Here is a 21,089-nt window from a genome sequence, read left to right as displayed (position 1 = left end):
AACAAAATTAAATTTTTAAATTTGAGACAGCTGATCCCAACACCAAATTTTACTGCATCAAACTGTCATAGAAAAGTTGGAACTAATGTCTGTTGTGAAAACAGATATTTAAAAATACTTGAAGGGTATTTAAACTTCCTATTTTTATTTATTACTTGTGACAAATCTGATTTTCATTGATTCAGGAGGGAATTCTCCTACATGGAATCTCTAATTGCAATAATATAAAATTAGTCAAAGGGAAAGACTTAGATACCTAGTTATAGATATTTTAAATAATCATTTATTTCTGAAGAATTTCAAAAAATATGGGTTCATACAGTCCAGGGAGAATAAAAACAGTAGTCATATGTAGCGGACTGTTGTAGAAGTACTGCAATTTTTTCTATAGTGTTTCATTATTGAACTTTTATCATGACTTCCGGCAAATATGCCAGGAAAGGAAATAAAGTATATTAAATATTTTTATTAATCCTCAAATCAGAAATAAAGTTTCCAATGCCATAAGAAAGTTAATAATGTAATATAGTTCCTGTGCGACCACATATTTATTGAAGCCACTACATAAAACAAGTCATAAGTTTGTTCTCTCTGTTTTAGTCTTGAAATGAAAAACATTCCATGAAGGCTCCAGTGACATTTTTCAAATACTTTTATTTGTTTAATGTGTTTTGCAAGGCAAAGTAAACCTCTCAGTCACAGAAAAGAGTTAACTAAAAAGTCTTCTAATAATTTTGGCCCAAGCAGCAATAGGGTTCTTGTCATGTAGTTTATTGGAGCTCTAGTTCCAACTGCTGAAGTAAATTCCAGATGGCTTCTTTTGTTGCATCATGAAGTCTTTTTATTCTGGCCATGGCAAAATTAGTTTCGTACAATGTTATTTATGTTTACTTTAACTATATAGGAAAACATGAAACTGTGTGTTTTAACAGCATATTTGATTACGTATTGAAGAGCTATAACTGTTTCTGTTTTGTGTACTTATTTTCTGTTTCCATTTGTAGGAGAGACATTGCCTTTGGCTACATCTAATCAAATTCTTCTGCGATTCAGTGCTAAGAGTGGGGCATCAGCCAGGGGGTTTCACTTTGTTTACCAAGGTAAACATGTCTACTTTTGGTGGAAGACACTTGTGCCAATTTCATGAATTGTATTATTTTTAATTCTGCATAAGCCTTAATGTATTGCTTTAAATGTGACTGTAGTCTTAACCTTTTTCCAGAGATCAGGGACTTCTCCTGATGGCAGACTGTCTTTCTAACAGCAGTTGTCTGTGTTTATCCTGTCTTGCCCCATAGACTTGAGTATGTCCAGCCTTTCTCAGTACTTGGCAATCTGTTGCTCCCTTACTGCTGAGTGAGCTCAAGGGGTTTAGGAGTGTGCTTAATTGCATTAGTCTTTCTCAATATTCCCAGTTGATTTTTCAAGAGGTTTTTTTTTTGTTCAGGCTGTTAAGGATTCTGTCTTGAAGAGCTCGGGGAGAAAACTGCTGCGGCAGAGACCATCAGGCCATTTCAGTATTGAAGTGTGGATGGGAGACTTGCTGGTCTGTTTCTGAGCCAGCTGAACTTGAGGAGACATTTTGTGCATGTCTGCCCACTGCAGCTGAAATGCAAGAATGTCACGGCATGGCCAAGTCTGTTAGCATTCTGCTGGGCAGCTGAGTACACTTAGCTGATCCATGTGTCTTGAATGCTATCTGGTGACACCAGGAGCATTGCTTAAAGATTCAGTGCCTCTACAGGCAACAAATGCAGTCCCAAAGGGACTGACTTCTGGGCAGCTCACTATATGTATTGCATACACACCCAGTAAGCTTAACGAGACACTCATTGCACTCCTTTACTAAAGTGAAGTGTAAAAGTATTTTGGGATAGTTTAAAGTAATATTATTAAGATTACTAGAGCACTCTTTTTTTTTTTTATTTTTTAAAAGATAAGAGTTTATGTGGCATTCTAGTGTCCTAGTTTGACACAGCAAATAAATGGAAAGAACTGTCTCACCTCAAGAATATTTCACAGTTTAAAGAAGCTTGTTAAGATTGATTGTTAAGCCTTCTGACTCCTCTGTTTATAGAAAGATATCTCCATGACTGCACATTCTCCTTTGGATATATATGAAGATACTGTTACCTGCTCTTATTACACATCGAAAATATCTTACATACACTTGCAGTAAAACTTATCATCCAAAATTAACTGTAACAGAGGAGGACTATAAACTTCTGGAGTTAGAAAAGAGCTTTCAGCATTTGAGTTCTTATCCATTTGCATATGAATGACATATTTCTGTCTTACTCTGTTATTGTTAACACTCTGAAGCGTTACTTTTTGCTGCTTTTGAAGAATTCATAGTGATAAAACCCCATGATTCTATTAGCTGTATACAGACATAGAGTGCTATTGAACAGGCAGTCTCCAGGTGAGCACAATGTTATGCCTCATTTCAGACATTTATACTTTTATTAACTGTAAGAAATAGATTTTAACAAATGGGAGCACAAAATGATTTAGGAAAATTCATTTTATTTGTGTCAAAAAAATCGTGAAGCTAGCTAAATGCCATGGGATTTTAATATATTTTAATATATATCCTAAGAGCTTTACTAAATACAGTTATATATGTATACATGTATTGGTTAATGAGTTAGTGATATTTAATAAGCTCTATCTTTTTGAGATTTTTTTCCTCTTCCTATAAAGCGTGTGATCATACTTCCAATGACCACCTGCTTGCTAGCCTTTTAAATACTTCAGAAATTACATCCATTCTCACACTGAACACAGTAATCTGGTCTGCAAAGTCAATCATTTTATTTATTGCCCTCTATTCCAGGTTGACCTTTCTCCCTGTTCACTTTTCCACTGGGCTGATTTCAATTTTGTTTCACAGTGGTATGAAACATTTACTGAAAAATGGAGGATAATTACTATAGAAAATGGAATGCCTCTCTGATACAGCTTGAGAAGTCTAGGTTGACAACACTATAGGTAAAAGCTGAAAGGAAGGCTCGAGGGAGAAAAAGTTATTGCTTGCTTTATTTCACATTCTATCTGGTTTGAACAACCAACAGATAGGGACTTTAGCTTCTGATTCAGTTTTAATGGCTTTCGTGATGCCACTTTCTCAACAACTTCTTTTTATCTGGATATGCCATCTATGACAATTTCTTTTCTCGGATGATCACATTTCCTTGTAATTAATGCACTAGGTAAAGAGTGTCTGTAATATGAGACTAAATTAATATCGAGTCTTCCAAAATATTAGGGTCAGGTATGCTAAGAACAATCATGTGGAAGAAGACTGGGATTTTTTTTTTCAGGCTTTCTTATGCTTATCTTCCTTCTATGACACCACCTAAGAAACAAGAGCCTATATTTTTTATAACTCAGGCTGCAGCAGTACAGAGTTCCTTCCTTAACTTTCTACCATCCAAATATTGATGGGGTTTTATTATTTGTCTTTTTAACTTGTTATACAATACACGAACCAGTTTATTAGGTCAATTGATATTTTAAAGAGGATTATTAAGAAATTTAGTATACTAGGATGAAGAAGACAAGACAAAAATAATAGTAAAAGAAGATTGTGTCTTCAACAATCAAGTTGATCTAATTTGTGACAAGAATAAAATGCATAGCCACACCTTCTCTGCTAAATGTAATTAGAGAGAAGAACTAAGACTGTTAGTATTACTTTTTATATGTGTTACCATGACACATTATATCCTGGTGTACAACAGACATCCTGGAGAGGTGATTGATGCCCAGAGCCTGTCAGTGTTTAAAAGGGATTTGAAAAATGCCCTTAATAACATGTTTTACCTTGGTCAGTCTCAAATTGGAAAGGAAAGTTGTTGGTCTCTTCCAATTGAAATAATCTTGGAGGCATATCAGCTGAGCTGTCAGTTGTGTCACCTTTTAAAGAAACAGACCTTTTTTTGCTAACTTTTTATAGATGTTAGAAACTATGCTCCATTTTTCTGTGAACTATTTAAATCCCATTTTAAGCAGTGTGGGACTACCTTACTTTGTTGTTATCTAAAGCTTGCATTGCATCTATTCTTAAGGCAGTTCTTTTTAAAATGGGGGGGGGGGGGAATTTGAGGTAGGGGGGAAGGGTAGTGGAGGATTTAAAAAAATAGTACCTCGTGGTGATTTTGTATCTTTAGCATTTCTTGTCTCACAGTAACCATTAACAGAGTATTAGTCAAACTTCTGGAAAACTGAGCAAAATGTCTTTTTTTAAATGCCATTGTATGTTTCTTCCTGGCAATAGAATAATTTGATACAACTGCAGACATGGATGTTTCTGGCTGTCAGGGCTGATCTCAGTAAAATGTCAGCTTTTAGTCTGAAAAAGCATTTCTGGTGTGTGAACTAATTCAAGAGTAAACTGCTAGTAAACTGCCCCTACATTTGCTATCATGGCAGAGATAGCTTGCTCACAGGAAAATAACTTTCATAAGGGAATATTATAATGAAACCAAATGATCTGGCATTCTTGTTGAGAGGTGCTACAAGGTCTAGTTACACAAAAGTGTAGATTGCTAGTGCATGTATGCAAATTTCCCAATTTATTACTATTATTGTTACTGAAAATTATAGGATGTTCTTAAATCTGACTTAAAAAGTGTCCTTTGTCTGCACAGCTGTTGTAGGTATTCTCCAGATGTGGTTGCTAGGCAAGGGTTAGAGAAACAGGAAGGATTTTTTTTTCTATAGTTTCCTCTCTTTTAAAAATTTGAGTTAAAAAAATACATAGGGAAAGATGGTAATCCCATAGGAAGCTGAGCAAGTTTCTTTCACACAATGAATGGAAAATACTCCAGGAGTAATGCTGTAATTTTCAGTCATTCATGTAGCCTCTTAGGTAAGACAGATAAGCTTTGGACATGCGAGAAGCTAAAAGTTTAACTAGCAGGCAGCTGAGGTGGTGACCTGTGTGGGAGGAGGCCTTAAGCTACTATGAGCCATTCACAAACAGCATCCTGTGAGGCTGGTATGAGCAATTTCTCACATGCCTACATTCCCACTAGTCAGAGGAACATGTGGTGCCTCAGAAATATTTGAGAGTCTCAACTGCTTTGGGGCAGAGGTGCTCCTGGATATGTGCTGCTAGAAACACTGGTGGAGGGATTGTTGGAGGCACTCTTGGAAAGAGGCACTCCCTGCCAAAGGGCTTGTACTTCCAAAGGGCTGGGGCCTGTGGGGGACACCTGCTGGAGTGAGAACACCTCAGAGGTGAAAGTACTATTCAGTAGAGGACATCTTTGAGGAACTGCAGCCCATGGATGACCCATGCTGGAGGAGAAACATTCAGAAACAGGGGGATGTGGAAACCTGAGGAAGGAAAAAGAAGGAGAAAGATGAGAAAAATGCTAAAGAAATTGTTAGGGGAGGTGGGGGAAAGCAAAAAGGAAGCACATACCCCAACTTCCTGTGCTGCCTCCCACCTCATTGGTACAACAAAGATAGTTGCAAGGAAGTTGAGAAAAAGGAAAGGACAGGTGTTTGAAGTTGAGCCTGAGCCTGGTGAGAACGAAGTAAAACTGTTTAATTAACTTGATTGATTTTTTGTGTCCTCTTTCTTTTTAATTCCTGAATCAGTGATCAGAAGCTTGTGTAAAATTGGTAAAAAATTAAGCATGATTAAGTTTTAATTTCCTGAATCTAAACTGGTTTGTCCACAAGAATGTACTGAACCCTTTTCTGTCATATAATTGAGAATGATTTATCTCATGGCCAAAATGCGCATTTGAACATGTAGCCCTGACCAAGGGATGGATAATGCTGAATTAAATGGCAGAAGCTGTAGTTCCAGGCATGTGACAGATTGGATGTGTGAGCAACCATCATCATGTAGGCAGTTGTAAAATCATCACTTATTCCAGTGTGGTCATTATACAATAACATGGAATAAAAAGGTGTGAATAGAACAGTGCTGGTGCAGAAGACGCATGGGTAGAGAAAAGTCCAAATAAAAGAGCAAAAAGGAGCAAGCTGAGTCAGCTGAATTGACCTGGCAGTCTGCATCTGGCCTGCAGGTTACCATCAGGAAGAACTGTGACTGTGAAACCCGTGAACTATGGTTTCATCATTTTCCTTCCACAAGTGCAGAAGGGTTTCCTGACAGGGTTAGAACTGCATGCAGGGACAAGTTTCATAGAGCATCTGTGTGATACCGAAGTCCTGTTGAGAACTTGATGACAAATTCCTATTTATTTTGAACAAAAGCAGATATATTAAGTTTGCTGAAAGGTAAATTATTTGCTTAAACTGTGTAAGGTGTTTAAACCTTTTAAAAAACATATTAAAATGGATTTGCTTTTGTTTTGCCATATTGTGCATTTACCCAGGAGTATGCTAGTTTACCTCTGACCATTGTTTAAATCCTGAGTACATTTTACAACTTTCTGTAGCTTTCAAGGTTAAAAACTGCAACCAACCAATGTACTAATTTAGTAGAAAAATACATATTACAGTACGTCTCACTTTGTCTGACTAATCAACTCACTCCATATTATTAAAAAAAAGAGAATGTATTTTTCTATTATTGATAGTATTAGTTATTTCTAAATTAATTATTTCTAAATTTCTTTTTCTTCTTAGAAAAAACTTTTCTCTACATTCAGTAATACTTGGGCAAACTTAACAGTTAGGTGGTAGCAACGCTTAAACTCGTAGGACATAATAGAATCATAAATGACAACTTTCATTGTTCTGCTAAAATGTGTTTCATGTTAAATGCTAGATTTAAAACATAATTTATTTCAATTCCTGTTCCGTATCCAACTTGTTAAGAAATGTTAATTTTTAGAGCATTTACAAGTACTTAAAACTTAATTATGATTCTGAATAGAGCAAATGACAGTATAAGAAAAAGGATGAGCATGAAGTTATCAATATTAAAATAAGTATGTATATCTCCATACACCTTGTCTTGTACTTAGTGACCAGGGTAGCTGAACAGGTGTGGGTGTGTACAGTTGTCCCCATCAACAGATAGAAATATCCCTCTTCACTCTTGTGGGTCAGCAAAGGAATTTAAACATAATGCCGTAAAATAAAACTAAATATAGCCATCATTCTGCTTACATTAGTGAGCCAGAAGAACCATGCTCGAAAATCTTCCAGGAATAAGGTGTAACACCGACCTACTTTCTTTTTTCTCCTTCCTGGTGCCATTTTGTGTCATTTACTTAAGTACTAAGTGGCAGGCAATTTTCATGGTGTTACTTATTCATATCTAGATGCAGTGTCTCTCTAAAACTAACTCTTGAGCAAACCAAGGTGATGAAACAAAGGTTTTGAACATGCCATTCACACAGAAAAATTGCATTTATTTAATATTATTTTTAAATTATCTTTATTTTATTATACTGTAAAACATAGATGATATTGCACACTGTCATTTTCTATATAAATATTTTAGTTTGCTTTTGAGTTTGCAATTACTAGCTAAGTGCAAAATGATATGTAGTAAGAGCAAGTTTTATATATGAACAACATGCACAATAGCAAAAGTCAGTAGGCATAAAAAATACCTGTTATCAAGAAGTGTTTATAAATAATGAAGCCAAAGGGAAAACTATCCCATGAGCTTCTAATGAATTTTATTATTTTGCTATTTACATATTGCTTGCAGTCTTATAACTGTTCTTGTATCACATCAGGTTTATGAATTCCCAGACATTATTGGTAAAAATTATTCTTGTCAAAAGAAAACACTGAAATTGCCTGGAGAGTGTATTGTTATCACTTTACATTCTCCAATATGGTAAATCAAATATTTGTAAGATTTTATGTTTTCTTTATATCTGATTAACTACACCATAAAATTTTTCTGGGCTTCTAATGAAAAAGTTCTAGTGAGAAGCCAAAGGCCCCATGTTTATTAGATGACATAGGTGGTAGATGTAGAATCCTGTCATTGAAGGTGGCCACAGAAACACCCAGTGCCTTAAGCTGTGCATCCAAAGTCAAAATGTCTCTGAACTGCCGTGGCACTCATATGACTGTACACAGGCTCAGCCAAAACTACATTCCAGCTAATTGCCATGAAAGCAATAGTCCATTCTTTGAGAATACAGAAGCAGAGCAAGTAACATGAATTAAGCTCTGTCCTATAAAAAACAATCAGCATTTTTACTGGTCTATTTTTTTTTTATTATGACTGTCATTTGTATTCATGACTATATTTTTCTCTCTGTATACAGCTGTTCCACGCACAAGTGATACACAGTGTAGCTCAGTTCCAGAGCCTAGATATGGAAGGAGAATTGGCTCTGAGTTTTCAGCAGGCTCTGTTGTTCGATTTGAGTGTAGTCCTGGCTATCTCCTACAAGGCTCAAAAGCTATTCGATGTCAGTCTGTACCAAATGCCTTAGCTCAGTGGAATGACACAGTACCAAGCTGTGTAGGTAAGCAATTACATTTACATTGTCTGTTCTGTCACAAGTCTCTGAATTAGGATTCAGGAATTGTTTCAGAAAATAGTATTTAACCCATATATTCACTCTCCTTTGGTTAATATCAGTCATGTCCAATTTAAAAGAGCAGTTTTCCATATCAAGAAATAATTGAGTACCAGCTGGCTCATAGGCAGTATATTGTTTCATATAATGACTTAGATTATATGAACAAGTGTGATGAAGATTTTCTTGAACATTCATTATTTTCATGACTTATATACAGTTTGAAATACAAGACAGAATTTAATTCTCCAGAAGCGTCTTTACCTGTTTTATTACACAGTGCTTCGGTTTTCCTATCACACATAGGATAATGATTTTTTTCAAGCAAAAGCATAGTGTACATTGAATGATTCTAGCATCGTAAAGTATAAGAAATTTTCTTTGGTCTGTCAGTAGACCTGCACTGCAATAATGCTTTGCACTACAGTTTTTTGTTGAAGTATTTTTACCTTCTCCCTATTTGGATTTTTAATTCAAAAGTCATTGCTATTCCGAGGAATTTACTCTAGCATTAATTAGAGTGTTCTAAAAATAAATGCAGGTATCATATTTTCTGCATATTCTGTTGGGTTTTTTGGTACATGTTTTTTTGTTGTTGTTGTTGTTGTTGTTTTGGGGGTTTTTGTTGCTTTTTGTTTGGTTGGTTTTGGGGTTTTTTGTTGCTTTTTGTTTGGTTGGGTTTTGTGTGGGTTTTTTTGTTGTTGTTGTTGTTCTGTTTTCCTCAATCTTAAAGAACCAAATATGTATACACTAAAAATATTTAATGTACTACACCACTTTATCAACTAGATTCAATATTGGAACTGTCTTGGCCTATGGGTAAATTCACATGATTTCTGTCCATCATGATTGTGTTTAACGTTATGTCTTTACAGTTTGTTGTTACTCTAAGTAAGACATGATAAACCTTTGCTAATGAAGTTCATTTCTGAATTTTTATTCAGGCAGATTGTATCTTATGCTGGATATCATTAATATATTTTAGATAAGATGCATTCTAAGTTCAGATGATTGCTTCATGTCTATGTGTTTATGCTACAAGAGCAGATAATTATAATGATCTTGATTGTAGTAAAATTATTATTACTTCTCTGTTCTCTAAAGTGGTTTAAGTTGTGCAATAATCTGTGATAATACTTTCTTTCAGTGCCATGCAGTGGGAATTTTACTGAGCGCAGAGGTACTATTCTTTCACCAGGTTACCCTGAGCCTTATGGTAACAGCTTGAATTGTGTGTGGAAAATCATAGTGACTGAGGGATCAGGTATTCAGGCAAGTCTGTATTCTGTCAAGCATGGAATATAAAGTACTTTGTTTGTTTATTTCTCTAAAAATTTCATAAATTAGTAATCCTATAATTGGGGAGTGGGGTACTTGAAATATTAGTGCTTTGGATTTCTCATTATTGTTCTTTGGTTAGCTTTATTTTATGTTTCTTTATTTTCACATAGAGACATGAATGAAAAGTGATTAACAAGCAGTTTTCTGTTAATTGTGTAGTATATTGAAAGCAAGTCCTAATCCTTCAATCTGATATGCAAATACCAACTCTTTCTATCTGCTAGGGTATTACTGAGGCCCTTGAGAGTGCTGCAGCTATCTTGATTATCTGCTTATTTACACTTTGAGTAATTATTCAAAATGATGTAACACACGTGCAAAATCCTTCTTACTTACCTTGTGTCATATTTTCTAAGAGTTAGCACAATGAAAAAAGTGAATATTGATTTTTCATTTACATTCCTTTCACTGATGTGTCTTTTGTTTGGATCTCTTTATATTATTTTCTTTGCTGTGTGTTCTCTTTTCATTTTGCTGGTTTTAGAACATTTAAAGATGCACATGGCTTGTTGGCTTAAAAAAGTCCTTTGGTCCTGTTTTATAGATCCAAGTCATCAGCTTTGCCACTGAACATAATTGGGACTCCCTTGAAATATATGATGGTGGAGATATGACAGCACCGCGTCTTGGGAGCTTTTCAGGTTAGGATATGCCATGAATTAAAGATACAGTTTTATATATATAGATATGTATGTGAGAGAACATGCCTTTATTTGCTCACATATATAGATAAGGAGTATGTATTCATCATTTCTGATACCATTATGAAATGTTCTTGGTTTTGGGAGACTTCAGGTGGTGTAAGCATGTCAATATTCAAATTCAAAGAGGTTTTCAGTAGAAAATAGGACACTAAAATGTTTAACTTTGATTAGTGGACTTTAGTTGATAATACTTTCAAAAAAAATCCTTTCTTTTATCTTTCCTGCCCCTCACATAGAGAAGATATACGGATATAAATTGGTACTGACATTCAAGGCGTTTCCCTTGATAGCTTTGACTTATTCTTTTTAGCCTGCCTTTCTCATGAAAAAGATGAAGCATTCAGTCTTCATCTAAACTCACCAGACCTCACAGAACAAACTGATTTAATACAACTGGAATATAAAAAAAAACCAGTCAATTACTTGTTTAAAATGCATCAAGCACATACACTTTTTCTCTTTATATGAGACTTTTTTATAGAAAGAGTGTGTTTTGTAAACCAAACTAAGAGAAAGGGATTAAGTAATGAATAATAACCCAGACTCACGATTACTGCTCTGATTCTGATGTCACTAAAGTGGGTAGATTTTTGCTTTTGGTGATTTCACAAACTTTTGAAGTATAGATGCATATTGGATTAGTAAGGAAATGAAGAATCAACTGAAAAAAATTACTGATTAACAGAATGGCATAAGGTGTGGTATATCCCTTTGGTCAGTTAAGGGCAGCTGTCCTGGCTGTGTCACCCAGATTCTTGGCTACCCCCAGCCTCCTCACTGGTGGGATAGTGTGGGAAGGCCATGACACTGTGTAAGTGCTGCTCAGCAATACCTCAAACATCCCTGTGTTATCAATACGGTTTTGGTCACAAAACCAAAGCACTGTGCCACCTACAGTGATTAACCCTATCCCAGCCAGACCCAGCCCAAGAGCTATAATTTTAAATGCTAGTGACAAGGCTGTATGCTAGGTTGAAAATAAGTAAAATGAAATTATGAAAATTAATCTACTTTTGGAAGTGAATTATGTGGCTAGTATATTGGACCCACTGGATAAAGAACAGATTAAATTATGCATTCAACAATATTCTATTTAACAATACTCAAGACTCAAAACAATTCCTTATTCTACAAAATAAGTGTATCATCTTGCTTTAGCTTAAAAGCCTTCCTAACTTCCAGGGAAACTGAAAAAGACAACTTTTTGTATTAGAAATATTTCATTGGAGATAAAGTAGCATGGATTTATTGTGGATTGGTCTCTTCCATAATCAATGTCAGACCTAAAATGAAGAATTTTTTTTCTGCATGGGAAAGAATATGTAAAAAGGACATGAAATCTTCTGTTTCCAAAACTGAACCAATGATGTGGCATTGAAACTGAATTCCAGGAATGATTTCATGAGTGGTAAAATTTCTCACTTACTAAATCTTGTATGAAACGATTGTCTTGTGATTCACTCTCTGTGGGTTCCTCTGTCTTCTAAATACACATTTAAGAGGTAAAGGTAGACAGTTACTGAGAACTGACTAAATTGTGCTAATTATGTCAGAGAGTTGATTTGGACAGGTGAATTCACTGAGTCTGTGTCTTTTTGGCCATTCTGTAATCCTTTCCAAGATTCCTGGATGACTGAGATTACATGTTTGAGCTCATTGTATGCTCAGTGCAACTCTTCTCTATATAGCATTGGCTGCAAGATGTGTAGAGCAGATCCTTCTTTTGAATGCATACATATATATATATGTCTTTGTGTGTATAGACAGAGAGAGAATACAAATACAGTAGTCATTGAGGTTGGCATCTGGAGAATCTACTCTTATGATGGTAGTTAAATTTAGAAAGAAATTAGGTAAGAATGTGACCTATGCTGTATGCATGTGCTAATCCAAGAAATGCTTAAAATGACCACTTATCTCCATTCTTGGCCTGGAAATTTCTTAGATAGCTACACAGACTTTCACATGTTGAGCGTAATGTTTACTTCTGGAATGAGATACATTATCAGTCATTGCTGATACTTGAAAGGGACACAAACTTCTGTAATAATATCATAATGGAACATTTAGGTAGGAAACCCATTAGTCCTCATAAACCTTTAGACAAAACTTGTGTGCATTTACTGCCTCCTAGGAAATCTGCCTATTTTCCAGACTACAGATTTTCAATCAAAAGGTTAAGAAGTATATAAGATTCTCAGTATCCTGCCATGGTATCTGTCTACATGAGCATTAGATAGCTACACATATCTACACTTAAGGTATCATCAATGATATCTGCTCCTGCCCTTTAAGTACCATTTCTCTCTGTTGACAGTAAAGGAAGTTCAAAACAATTAGGACTCTATGTCTGGTTACCACACTGAAACATATCTTCCATGCTTCATATACCCAATCCCAGAAAAGGCAGAGGTTAGCAAGTCAACAGTAGAATTCCAGTTTATAGATTTGATTATAGATAATGATTTATAGAATCATAAAATCATAGAACAATCCAGGCTGAAAAGGACTTAACAAGATCATGTACTTCAACCTTTTGTAAGAAAGGAAACCTAGATGATATTGTCCAGTACTCTGTCCAGTTGTATTTTCAAAACCTCCAGTGATGGGGACTCTACCATATCACCTGAGTGGTTGCTGCAGGGCATGGTGGTTCCCATGGTGAAAACGTTCTTTCTAATGTAAAGATAAAACATTCCCTCATGCATCTTGGACCTCTTGCCCCGTGTCTTCTCCTTGCGGCTCCCAGTGAAGTGAGGAGCCCTTTAGGTACTGGAATACTGTGATGAGGTCCCCTCTGAGCCTTCTCTTCTACAGGAAGAAGTGACCTAACTCCTTCAGTCTTTTCTCACAGGGTAAGTTCTCCAGCCTTTGATCATCTTTATGGTTCTCCTTTGGATGTCTCCAGTCTGTCATTGTCTTTCTTGCATTGTGAGGCCCAGAATGGCACAATTCTCTATACATAGCCTGACAAGTTCTGAAAAGAGCAGTATGATTGGTTCCCTGTCTCTGCTAGTAATGCTGCTCTGGGTGCAGCTCAGGAACCTATTTGCCTTATTTGCTGCAGCAGTGCGCTGCTGATTCACATTCAGCTTGTCCACTGCAACAGTCCCAGGTCCTTTCAGCAAGGCTGCTCCCCAAGTACACAAATCCTTGCCTGTAGCAGGCTCTTCTGCTTATTCTAACAGGGTGTTGCACTTGTCTCTGTTACAAAGTTCATACCATTCTTACTAGTCTACTCTTTCAGACTCTCCAGGTCTCTCTGACGAGTCAGCCCTCCACTCAGTTCAGTGTCACCAGCAAACTTGGTGAGAGTGCTTTCAATCCCACCACGCAAATAATTTCTGAAGATATTGAAAGTGTGTGGGGTCACTATCAGTCCCTGGGGGTTCCATTTGTGACAGATAGCCAGCCTGAATGATTCCATTGAAAGTAGCAATTATGAGAATTAGCCTCATTTATTTCCCACAGTACAATAGGATCTAACTTTTCATCTTAATGAATGTCAGCCTTTAAGGAAGTAAAAGACTGGTGGTAAATGTTACCAGGTCCTACAAAGGAACAGAACTGCCAGGTGACTTTTGTTCATTGAAGAGTATAATAGTAATTATGAGTTAACATCCTCATTGCTACAGGACATCTTAAACATCCTTAAATATATTTCAAATTCTTTATTGATGCTGTTGAGGAATACAGTAGATGCCGGTATCTGCATGAGCAGCTGCAGTTCAAGCTGCTCATGGACCTCTGGGTAGTGCAGCCAGAGGCAAGAAGCCTTGAACCTTGCACAGCAAAGGGCCCAAGGACATGTGGTTCAGCCTGGTGACAAAACACTCAAAGACGTGGCAGGAGCTGAGGATTAGGAAAGAAGAGACTTTTCAGAGTGGTGAGACTGTGAGGGTGAAAAAGCCCAGTGGTTTCTTGGCTGGGATTATCCCTGGAAGCATCAGCTTGAGCTGTTTCAGTGTAAGTGCCCTGTGAATAAATGGCTTTATGGGATGAAATATCCGAGACTCTGCTGTGGGAGACTTGGGGTGGAATCTGTGAGGAAACCTGATCTGACTGTGAGGGTGAGGTGTGCAGGCAGTGAAATGGGGACTCATCAGATCATTGGAGTTGCCCACTGTGAGAAGTCCCTGGTGGTGGGAGTGTGACCAGCCTGTCTGGATGGTCAGACAGGGAGGTTTCTATAACAGATACTATGAAAAGTCCTTCTTCCAGGGAGATGCTTCACTGTTTTCTGTACTCCATAGTAATATTGTGTTATGTGAGTGCTCTGTACTCTCTGAATTTGGATACTTTGAGTCTCCATATCAGATGGCAAACACCTTCCTTAAAGACCAGTTTGTAATCTTTCAGGTCCCCCATTTATATCAAGATTTTCCTTAGTTCATTTTTAGATCTAGAAGTATTTACCAGTTCCTAGTTTAGATTGTAGGCATAGGAAGATAATTCTTTTCAACAATTCTTAAGCCCAAGTTTCAGACTCATATCTAGGCTGCTGACAGTTACTTTAGAAACAGAAAATGCCCCACAGGAAATGAGAATTTTTCTTATACATCCACCATTGAAGTTCATTAGCTACTTGATATTGTCTTTGAGGGTAATCATAGAAAATGATGTAATTTTTAGCCTCAGTAGGTCTTCTAGCTTTAGACAGTAGATTATGAGTTACATGGTACCATGTGATAATAAAATAAGTGTTTTTCAGACTTAGCAATTCCAGTGGCAAAGAATGTATCCAGGGTTAGTGATAAACTTGTTGTGTAGGATGCACAACAAGCAATTCTATTATAGATATTTGAATTAGGAAAAGCTACTTTGTTGTTTTGGGATTTTTTAAAAATGTGTTGTGCCTGTTTCTTCATTTTCTGTCATATCCTCTGAATTAGCATAAGTGGTTGAAATGTTATTGTGGGAAGAAGGTGTGGAGTACACACAAAAAAAATCTGGACTTCTTTGTTCTGTACTGCAAGTTTTATAGAAATGTGAGGAAACAGGAAAAATGGCAGTTGACCTTGTTGTCATAATAAAATCTTTTATTTATGTGATTTTTTTTTCTCCTTACATCTCTTTTTATTCTGTCTAAGTCAATAAGGCTTCCTCTAAACATGATGGGATCTTGTTTGATTGTATTTACATAGCCTTTTACTGTTTGGCTTGTAATCAAACTTTTCCTGCAACTTCAGGAGAAAACAAGGCAGAACGCAGCAGAATATTTCATTCCCATGAAGAGAATTAGAAGAAAGCAGTCCTGTCTGATTTAGTCCTGGTTATGTCTCTCCTATACAAAACTCCAATCAGCGTGCTGTCGTTTATTCCATAACTTTTATCTTTCCAGGTACAACTGTGCCAGCACTGTTGAATAGCACCTCCAATCAACTTTACCTTCATTTTCACTCTGACATTAGTGTGGCAGCAGCTGGTTTTCACCTGGAATACAAAAGTAAGGCTCCTTGATTTTTGAAACTTACTCGGGAAAAGCATGCAGGTACAAAGGGAAACAGATATTTTACATTGTTGTTTTTGCTTGGTTGGTTGGTTGGTTGTTTTCTTTTCCTGACTACCAAGCCTTGTATAAGTGTTATCTGTTAAACTGAAATTTTAAATGAAGTGACATTTGAAATTGATGGAAACAGCTTTCACAAATTAGCATCACATAACAAGTCAACCTGGCAAATCATAACAGCATTTTTTAAATGTGAGGTTAAATATTGATGTGGGTTTTCTTAACTTACTTCAGCTTACTTTAGGTGACAAAAAAAAAGTAGGAGTTAATTTCTCTGCTTGAAAATAATAAAACCAGAGAAGATAGTATATTTTTTCCTATTAATATGTGAATATATTTATGCCTTTTAGTTCTTTTCTTTCCTTCAAATTATTTTCTCTCAACAAATTGCTATAGTTGCAAAAAAACAACATTTTAATTCCAGAGCTGAGGTGTTCACATTTTCTGGAAAAATCCCTTCACCCAGGATTTTTCTCCTGGGAAGCTGTGAAGTCTCAGAGAAAAAGGAGAACAATAATTATATGATTTGCTTCTCCTGTGTTTTGCTCCTTTGGAATGAGTTTGGAGATTGTTTATCCAACAGGTGATTGTTTCATTGGTTTCTGCTGTGGGTTGTTCTGATTAATTGACCAATAAGGGTCAAGATGTGTTTGGTCTCTGGAAAGAGTCAAGAGTTTTCATCATTATCTTTTTAATCTTCTGTAAGTATCCTTTCTGTATTCTTTAGTATAGTTTAGTATAGCATTCTTTAATATAATATAGTATCTTAAAATAATAAATTAGCCTTCTGAGAACATGGAGTCAGATTCATTCTTCCTTCCTCCCTTCATCTGGGGGTAACGCAAATACAATTTAGAGCTACAAGAAAACACAACAGTTATCACTGTAAATCACTGATGATAAAAACATAATAACCTAAGAATTTTCATGGCAAATTCTGCTATATATCAATTTTATATGATTTCTGAGAAACTTCATTCTAAAATAGAGCGGTGTAGAGTTATAAACATTGCCTCACATAATCATATTTAATTCAAACACTTTTGTATTATTACATCTATCCAAAATTTAAAATACTATAGAATAATAGCAAATTCAGTACATGTGCTTGCTTACACATAGCTCATGTGATTTTAATTGGAAGTAGATATTGCTAAGAATAGTCTACTATTTATCAAGTGCTATGATGAGTTGACTGTCTGCTGAGTGCTTAGATGAAGGTCATAAAGTCAATCCTTATAATTTTTGAAGCATCCTCTCTTTTTTTCAAAGGCCATTCAAGAATTTTCTTGAAAATGGAGCTAGCTTTTATATATCATTGAGTCCAATAGTAATATCTAAAAATGGCTGTGTTGTTTTTAGTGTTTTGAAGAAGTACATGTAAGTAAATAAACATGGATGATTTTTAATAAGTTCCATTTAGGATTGCGATAAAAAAATGTAAAGAAAATATAAAGCTTCACAGAATTTTTAAAGACTATATTTTCAGCTCATAATAAATATTTGAATATGACTGTAGTCACAAGATAGTCCTTATTATTTTCATTTAATTCCCTGCACAGTTCAAACATTTATATGCAAGTATGTTGTATGGGTTATTTTGATACAATCATTCCAGTGGTGATGTAGAATGAAAATAAGAGTATTACCTCTTCAGGAATTTTTTTAGAATCTACTAGATTGAGAAAGATTTTTTTTTTTTGTTTGGTTGTGTTTTTTTGGTCTGGAGACTCCTCCTCCACAGTTTTTCCTCCTCTAGTATTTCTGTTTAACCTACAATGAAAGTATAATTCCATTTGAAGCATAAAGAAATAAACATCAATTCTAGAAAGTCATAGAATTAACATTTTAAATTTTTATATTTTACTGTATCAATTTTATTTTCTCTGCAACTCAACTCCTGAAAAAAATCTGTTCTGTTAACAAGTAAAATCACTTAAATTTATACTTTTCTGTGTTTCTTAATTGCCAATTTCCCCACTGCGCTCTGTTAAAGCATCTATTGGACTTCAGTGGTGCTAATATTTCAAGGCTAGTGTATCTCAGAAGTGCACCTCAGTGCAGGTCAAGGTAGCAATGTTGAACATCCAGGGCTTGGTTAGCTATTCTGTTGATAGTCTGACAGGAAAGAAAAGAATTTGTTTGTTAGGTGGCTACGTGATCTCTGCAGGTCTAGTAGGAGTACAGTATATCTCTCTGTGTGACTGAACACAGAAACTGAGCAAGTTCCCACAACAAGAATTTACAGGTATATATAGAGCTTTTCAGATCAAGAAAAAAGCAGAGTAGGATATACTTTTCTGTGCAGATATTGCTAGTATTTGATTATGAATTCTGAAGTCTCTGATCGTTTGGTCACCTAATATTTGAAGCAGCATCTGAAAAATAAATACCTTTGGTTCAGAAGTCAATCTAAAATTTGGAATAAAATATCATTTTGCTGAAGGGTTGTGTTAATAAAGAAAACACAAAAATATCAGCTGTCTGGGGAAAAAACCATTTAACATGAAATGCTATGTTAGAACATCAGATAGTTTCAATAAATGTAAAAAAAAATAAATAAGGAGAAACAGGTTAACAGTCAAAGAGTCATAGAATATGCTGAGTTATAAGGGACCCATCGGGATCATTGAATCCAACTCCTGGCCCTGCGCACCTGCATTGTTTGTTTGTCCTTTGATTCTTTCTAGATAAAATGCTTTGTAGAAGTAACTTTCTGGTATAATCAACTCTTAAAAATGACATTAAGCTATTAAAATATTTCTGAAGGAAGCTCATGAGGACAGTGAAGGGCCTTGAGGGGAAGCCGTATGAGGAGGGGCTGAGATCTCTTGGTCTGTTCAGCCTGGAGGAGACTGAGGGGAGACCTCACCATAGTTACAGCTTCCTTGTGAGGGGAAGAGGAGGGGCAGACCCATATCTCTTCCCTGTGGTGATCAGTGACAGGACCCAAGGGAATGGCCTGAAGTTGTGTCAGGGGACATGTAGGTTGGATATTAGAAAAAGATTTTTCGCCCAGAGGGTGTTTGGGCGCTGGAACAGGCTCCCCAGGGAAGTGGTCACCACACCATGCCTGACAGAGCTCAGTAAGTGTTTGGAGAATTCTCTCAGTCACACGATGTGACTCTTGGGATGTCCTGTGCAGAGCAAAGAGTCGGATTTGATGATCCTTTTGGGTCCCTTCCAAATAAGCATGTTTTATGAGTCTATGATATAATTACTTCTCTAGGGGAAAGACAGGAATTAGAGTGGAGACAATTAGTTTTCCTACTATAGATACTAACAGAAAACATCCATTCACAATAAGCAGCTGTTCAGCACCTTGATCCAAATTTGTAATTCAAATCCTACATCAGCAGACTACAGCAGGGATAGAAGACAGAAGGTGGACCTAATAGTGTTTAATCTTGCCTTACCTTTTACATAAATTACAAACTAGAGTAGTAGCTGAAACTACTCTAAATTAACCATTACAGTATTCTGCAGAGCTCTGATGTCCTTGTATAAAAAGTCTTCATTACAGCATTAGAAAGTGAGAATTATTTAGGAACATTCCCTTCATCCCAGGAGAAATTCTAAGGCTCAGCAAAGCGCAACAGACGAGAGTGTCCTTCAGACACTACTAAATTGTTTACTCACAATAAAAATTATGCCTCTATAACTTGCACATCATATTTTAGAATAAACGGAGAAGTATTTCTATTTAGAAGATATTTCACCAGTGTAAATGCTATAAACATGCCTGAGTTTGGATCACTATGTTAGGGAAAACTTTACTTCAGTAAGATATATTTAGTTTGCTATCATTTGATCACATATCTTATATTGCACACTGTATATTGTTTTGAAATAACTTTATAGAAATTCATAAATACTTTATGCAAGCTTCAGCCACTGATGAAAGCTTATTCAAATCGTAAACATTTCAAGATAATTTAAATGTTTGAATAAGAATAGTTTTATTTCTTGAAACATTTTCTTCCTTTTAACAATGTCTTTCTCTTGCCCTGTCCATTTAAAGCTTTTTTCTATATATGTCTTTATTTTCCTGGGAAAGATCTGGACAGTCTGCTCCTGCAAACCTAAGTCTATGTCTAATCTAGGCAGTGCATAGGTTTCATTTGTAGCCTTCAAAAACACACAAGTCTGAAGGCAAATAACATAATTTTGTCATTTACTTTAGGATATTTTTGGTTTAGACATTAAGAATGTAAAAGTTCATTTGCCCAAGTTAAGTGGTCTGCTGAATTTGTATGCTATGGTCAGATTGATGACATAGATTTTTTTCCTTTGTTTCATTGTTATTTGTTTGTTTCGCTCTTTTATTTGTTTGGGTTTTGGTTTTGTTTTGTTTTTCAAGTCAGATACACAAACTCATATTAAAAAAAACAATTGGTCAGTGCCTTAGAAAAATTTCCTTGTAGTCACAATGGAATTGTAAGTATTGTTGAGGGCTACTATGTGATGTTTCCTGTTATTTCAGAAGGGCTGTACGTTTTTAAAATGCTTGCAGCAGCCTACGGTTAACATAGCAGTAAAATATGCAACAGGTTACTGTAGAAAAGACGAGATTAATCATTTAACTAATCCTTCATATGCATGTGCTAGAATCAATACCAAACGTAATTATTTTCACTACCTCCAGCAAGTAAAATCAAAGAGTGCTTTGTTGCATTCCTAATATGTACAACAGTAGGAAGAATAAATATCCCTGTTATTTGATTGAATTACTTTTAATCTAGTGAATGGAGGAATCAGCGATCCAAATGGTTCATTCTGGAAATGTGACTGTTTAATTCCACTGCATTTGTGGCCACTGATCTTTTAATCTTGGTTTAAAACCTCATGTATTTATTTAGTGGTAGTTTAAATGTTTTCCTTAATATTCAAACAAGTGGAAAAATTAAAAGTCCAGAAATAATGATTGTTTTTCTCCTCATGCTGCTTGAAATTCTCAGTTAAAGTCAAGTTTGTTTTAGTAAAAACTGAATATATGCTGAATATTGATATATAGGTTTAGGCCACCTTTTAAAATGTCTTTAAGAATCAATCTATCTA

General features: G+C 35.7%; 1 protein-coding gene across 2 annotated transcripts in view; it reads left to right on the top strand.

Moving 5' to 3' along the window:
• CSMD1 (CUB and Sushi multiple domains 1) overlaps window positions 1–21,089 on the top strand; it is a 1,065,169-nt gene that overhangs the window by 909,719 nt on the left and 134,361 nt on the right. For both annotated transcript variants that reach the window (XM_038133051.1, XM_038133050.1), the window contains exons 33-37: window positions 1,005–1,100; window positions 8,220–8,423; window positions 9,625–9,749; window positions 10,363–10,459; window positions 15,864–15,968. In XM_038133051.1, coding sequence (XP_037988979.1) covers window positions 1,005–1,100; window positions 8,220–8,423; window positions 9,625–9,749; window positions 10,363–10,459; window positions 15,864–15,968 — 627 coding nt within the window. The remainder of the gene's footprint in view (window positions 1–1,004; window positions 1,101–8,219; window positions 8,424–9,624; window positions 9,750–10,362; window positions 10,460–15,863; window positions 15,969–21,089) is intronic.

This window comes from Motacilla alba, chromosome 3 (genome assembly GCF_015832195.1).
Source record: "Motacilla alba alba isolate MOTALB_02 chromosome 3, Motacilla_alba_V1.0_pri, whole genome shotgun sequence".
NCBI classification, from domain to species: Eukaryota; Metazoa; Chordata; class Aves; order Passeriformes; family Motacillidae; genus Motacilla; species Motacilla alba.
This window is presented reverse-complemented; position numbering and strand designations above follow the sequence as displayed.